Here is a 5,189-nt window from a genome sequence, read left to right as displayed (position 1 = left end):
GTCTTCTACATTCCTAACTTCATTCATGTAAACAACACATCCTCTCTTCAACAACCTTCTCTTCTATTCATTCTTTCACTTCACACAAATTTTCCTTCAAATTCTTTCACTTTCTCCCACTCTTTCAATTCCCTCACCTACTCTTTTTCTTCACTTCAACTCTCTCATTTCCTTTCTCTAAAATTTCCTTTAAATTCTTCACATTCACTTTGATCTTCTACAAATTTTGATTATTGTTTGGTTCAAGAGAATTTCTTAGAAAAACTCGATATCCAGTTCAAGGACCGAATATTATTGATCGGTCCCACCTTCAAGTCAGAGTAAAACCTTGTATGAACATACTTAATACAAAAATTGTTAGTATTTGAAAGAATCAAACCTGAGACCTTTAGAGGAGCACGATACGAGAAAATTACAGTGTTGCTTCCTGTGTACCCTCTTTGATCCTCTGTTTTTCAATTTTTCTTTTGTATTGTTTTTGGCTGAATCAACTTGACCCAGTTTTTGTTTTTCTTAGTTTTGTTCATTTTTCATTTCAAAAACGAAAAAAGAGAAGATTTTTGAAGTTGGGTCTTGTTAGTTTTTTGTTTTTGTTCCTTAATCATACAAAATTTTCTTTGGTTTTCTTGGAAAAAAAAGAAGGAAAATGCTTGGTACTGCTCTGCAATTTGGTAGTGTTGGTGGTGAGGATCGGTTTTACATTCCAGTGAAACCAAGGAAGAATCAAAATCAGCGTAAGAAAACTCAGAATAAGAGTGAAGATTCTGTTTCAAAGAGTGAACTTGTTGCTTCTGAGAATAAGAATCTCAATGAAGATTCTTTGAAAAAACCATCTACATGTTCTTCTGTTGAGGTTGCTAGTAACATTGATAAGTTTTTGGAGTCTACAACACCTTTGGTTCCAGCTCAGTATTTCTCTAAGGTTGATCTTATTTGTCTTTTTTCAATTATGGTTATTGTTTATCTTTTGAGTGTTTGATTTGTGTTTTGTTGGAATTGGAAGGTAGAAAGCAACAACTTTTATTCACTGTTTTTGGTCTGTTTCTAAGTTTTGTAAGTGTTGTTGGAACAATTTTTTCATAGGTTAATGTTATTAAGTTAGTGACTGTTAGTTTATGAGTTTGATTGAACTTTTAAACCGCATGGTTAGAACCTATGAAGCACAAATATAGACACTGGACATGACACGGACACTGCTAATAATTTGAGAAAATCACATGATTGAGTGTAATTATATGTGTTGGTGTCGTGACGTATCCGACACCGCGTCACCTCTAATTTGAGGAGTGTCCGTGCTTCATATGTTAAAACTTTTTTGGTGTCTCTCAGCTTACTAATCAAGGTGTCTGCGTGGAATAATTGACTTCATTTTTTTTTTTAAAAAAGCCAAACTAGCCCACCGAAATTGACACGGGGGAGAATCGAACCTGAGTTGGCACCAGAGAATAATTGACTTCATAGGGACAATTTATTTGGATTGACTTGTTTGAGCTTATCTATTAGCTAGCATAAACACCTTATAGTTTGACTAAGCTTATGAAAACAGCTTATGACATGTCCATAAGTTGTTTTTAATTTATTGCAGAAGCTCTCTAGGATAGCTGATGAAAACAGCTTAAGACTTAGTGATCATGTTAGTGTGGTTAAAACTCTTTGAAAGTCTCTTATTAACTCCATATAAACAACTTAGGACATAAGATAGGTGAATTTAAGGACTGTTTGTAGTGATTTATTTGAGCTTATCTGTTAACAAAAACACTTGTGAGACAATTTGAGGGAGCTTATGGAAATAACTTATGACATGTTCGTAAGTTGTTTTTAGTTTATTTTCATAAGCTCGTTAGGATAGTTTATTATAACAACTTATAACCTATATTTTAACAGTTTGACTTTGTTTTATCTTTTGTTATAGTAATAGCTCATACTGTCATACATAAGCACTTATGTGAAAGGAATTTATGTTATAAACGCTTAATTAAGTTGTTTATCCAAACATGACCTATGTTTTGCTTATTTACGCGGGACTTGTTTTTATTATGTTGTGATGTAGACAACAATGAGAGGTTGGAAGACTTGTGATGTAGAGTATCAATCTTACTTCGCCTTGAATGATCTATGGGAATCTTTCAAAGAATGGAGTGCGTATGGAGCAGGAGTTCCCTTGGTACTTGATAAAAAGGAATCTGTTGTACAATATTATGTTCCTTATTTGTCGGCTATTCAACTATATGGTCAATCAGATAAGAAGTCAATTGCTAAGACAAGGTATTGGCATTTCATAAGTAGAGTCATGCTTTTGTTTATGTGCATGATAATTCGTAGCTTTGAGTTGAGTCTACATTTGATCGCCGGAAACATGGTACTTTATTGTTGAAAATTGATCAATGAAACTTCTTTTTTGTTGTCTCTCTTTAATTTGTTTGTTTTGCTTGTGAATGAATTGATTTTATGAAACTATGAAGTATTGGATTATCCGATTATGTCAGCGGTGCTGGTTCATAGGTGAAATCAATGAAAGGAAAATGCATATGTGGTTTAAGTTTTAACAATATACTCTTGTCATAGATAGTGAAAGTGATAAAATTGAAAATAGTTTATGCGCAGAAACCTGTAAGAATGATATTGGAAACTGATTGTAATAGAATTTGATTGGTATCACTTTGATTTTGGTTTCCGTCCAAATTTGGTTCTTTGTACATTGTAAGAGATCACAGAAATTTTTGTGGTCACTGCTATCTCTCTTTATGCAGATATTTTTTTTCTCAGATTTTGTCTGCAAAAAGAAGTAACTATATCTCATTTTCGTTTGTCATTAGATATGTAGGTGAAGATAGTGATGTTGATTACTATAGAGATTCAAGTAGCGATGGAAGCAGTGATAGTGAATTTGGAAAAAGGAACAAACATTCTATAACACAAAGAAGTAATCAATATCGAACTGGTGACGCTTCTTTACAAATGAGCAGGCTATCTGTACTTGATAAACACTTTGCAGCGCAAGAGGGATTTTCTAGCGATGAAAGTGAAACTGGGAATCCTCAAGGTCTTCTTTTCGAGTATTTCGATCAAGACCCTCCTTATAGCCGTGAACCATTAGCTGACAAGGTGAGTACTGATCTTACTTAATGTGTGGCTTATTTTCCGTTACTTTCATCTCCTCTTATATCTCACTATATTTGGACAGATACTAGATCTTGCGCGCCACTATCCTAGTCTCAACTCATTGAGAAGTTGTGATTTATTGCCAGCTAGTTGGTTGTCTGTGGCATGGTAAGAATAACTTAAATTTATTGCTTTAGTGCATTGTTGTCAGTTTCTTACAATACACGACTATCACGATCCAATACTAAAATGAACCCAATCCATACAAATCTCTAGTGTGTATCTTTTTGGACATGAATCTCATCTTGAATCTCTATTCACTATGATGAATTGTGATTCATTCTAATGAATCATTACCTAAACTTGGTGCAGCCAACCACTTTTCTTTTGTTGTTTGATATATGCCGTGAGTCTTGAATTATTTTAAGGTTCATATATGACATATCAACTTATATTTTGTTATTTTACTTGTATTTTTACTAAAAAATGACATATTTTCATTGGCAACGTATCTTAAGATCCATAACAAGATTTGATTCACAATTTGGAAAAACAGCTTTTCTCAACTTGATAACTATGCTTTGGTGCTCAATTTTGTGTCCCTAAACATTCTTCAATGCCATGTTTTAGGTATCCTATATATCGAATACCGACCGGTCAAACATTGAAAGATTTAGATGCTTGCTTTCTTACTTACCATTCACTCCATACACCTTTGACAGGTATTCTTGGAACTTTAACCCCATGCTTGACCTGCAGTGGCATAGTAGTTTTTGCTTATCATTCAAAATTCATTTGGTGTCTTTATTATTAGATGTACTCATACATTGTAAACTTGTTTCCTCCTTTTACCTTAGGCCTGTTTGGAGTGACTTATTTGAGCCTATTTATTGGCATAAACACTTGTTAGATTCTTTGGTAAAGCTTATGGAAACAACTTATGACATGTACATAAGTTGTTTTCAACTTACTTCTATAAGCTCTTCAAGCTAGCCTATGAAAACTTTTAATTTATATGAATGAAAACGGTTTAATTATCCACCATTTAAAATAAATTGTAATCCTAACCCTATATAATATATGGTTTAGACTTAATTTAGAGGAGTTTTATCCGTATTGCTTTACTTTAATTTGACTTTTTTTAATATTCTTAAGTGCTTCTACAACTCACTCTCACAGATCAAAATATCTTATCATGCTTTATTATGCCTAACTTTCCACTTTCCTAAATACATGGTTTTGATTGCATTTTTCAGGAAACGGGGGTGCTCAGGCTCCAACAATGCTTTATCCCAATGACATGAATGGTGTACCAAAGATATCTTTACCAACTTTTGCAATGGCATCCTATAAGTTAAAAGGATCTATTTGGATGCAAAACGGAGTTAGCGGCAATCAGTTAGCTAATTCTCTCTTGCAGGCTGCAGATAACTGGTTAAGGCTGGTTCAAGTGAATCACCCGGATTATCAGTTCTTTGTATCGCGTGGCACGTACAACAGGTGAACCAATTGACACGACTTAATGACTTATCACTACATTCTCATGGCTAGATTCAAAAGCTATTACCTTAAATTTACGTGTTCATTGGTCGATGCATCTTGATATTATCCGTCGATCTATAGAGAGTTTTATAGTGTTGCAACTACTAATTCCGGTTTGTGTTACACCCCTAAGAAGCACAAAATATGAGATGATCTTAATTGAAGAATGATATAGAGATTATTTCTAAACTGAAAAAAAGGGAAAACAAGAGTTTTGTATGTGGTTAAAAAGTTGTCACATAAGTGGGAATTAAAGGTCTCATTGGAAAGGGAAAAAAGATTACATATTCAGCAAACATGGCCAAGGCTATAGCTTCACAGGGAATATACGTGGAATTCAGTTTGATCCTTGAAGCCTTCTCAGTTCAAGATAGATGAGTTTTTAGACTTACATATTTACTGATATTTAGTTATGCTGTGATTTAAAATTAATGGGTGAAATATGTAAATTTTACTGTAGAGCAAGGTACATGTTTGGTTATATATAATTATATATTTAATGAACATCTTAACGGAAGTAAGAGACTTACTTTTCAAATCGTGAA

The 5,189-nt window shown here is 33.5% G+C and overlaps 1 protein-coding gene across 1 annotated transcript; it reads left to right on the top strand.

Moving 5' to 3' along the window:
• Window positions 1-5,189, top strand: LOC146918094 (uncharacterized). The gene is made up of 6 exons (XM_085719762.1): window positions 1-922; window positions 2,051-2,265; window positions 2,817-3,105; window positions 3,185-3,270; window positions 3,733-3,824; window positions 4,359-5,189. Exons 1-6 carry the CDS (start codon window positions 647-649, stop codon window positions 4,604-4,606), a joined length of 1,206 nt encoding a protein of 401 aa, XP_085575888.1. The 5' UTR covers window positions 1-646; the 3' UTR covers window positions 4,607-5,189.

Source organism: Medicago sativa, chromosome 6, assembly GCF_051527215.1.
Source record: "Medicago sativa cultivar Bolivia chromosome 6, Bolivia_mono, whole genome shotgun sequence".
NCBI classification, from domain to species: domain Eukaryota; kingdom Viridiplantae; phylum Streptophyta; class Magnoliopsida; order Fabales; family Fabaceae; genus Medicago; species Medicago sativa.
Note: the sequence above shows the minus strand (reverse complement) of the source record. Positions and strands in the feature narration are given on the sequence as shown.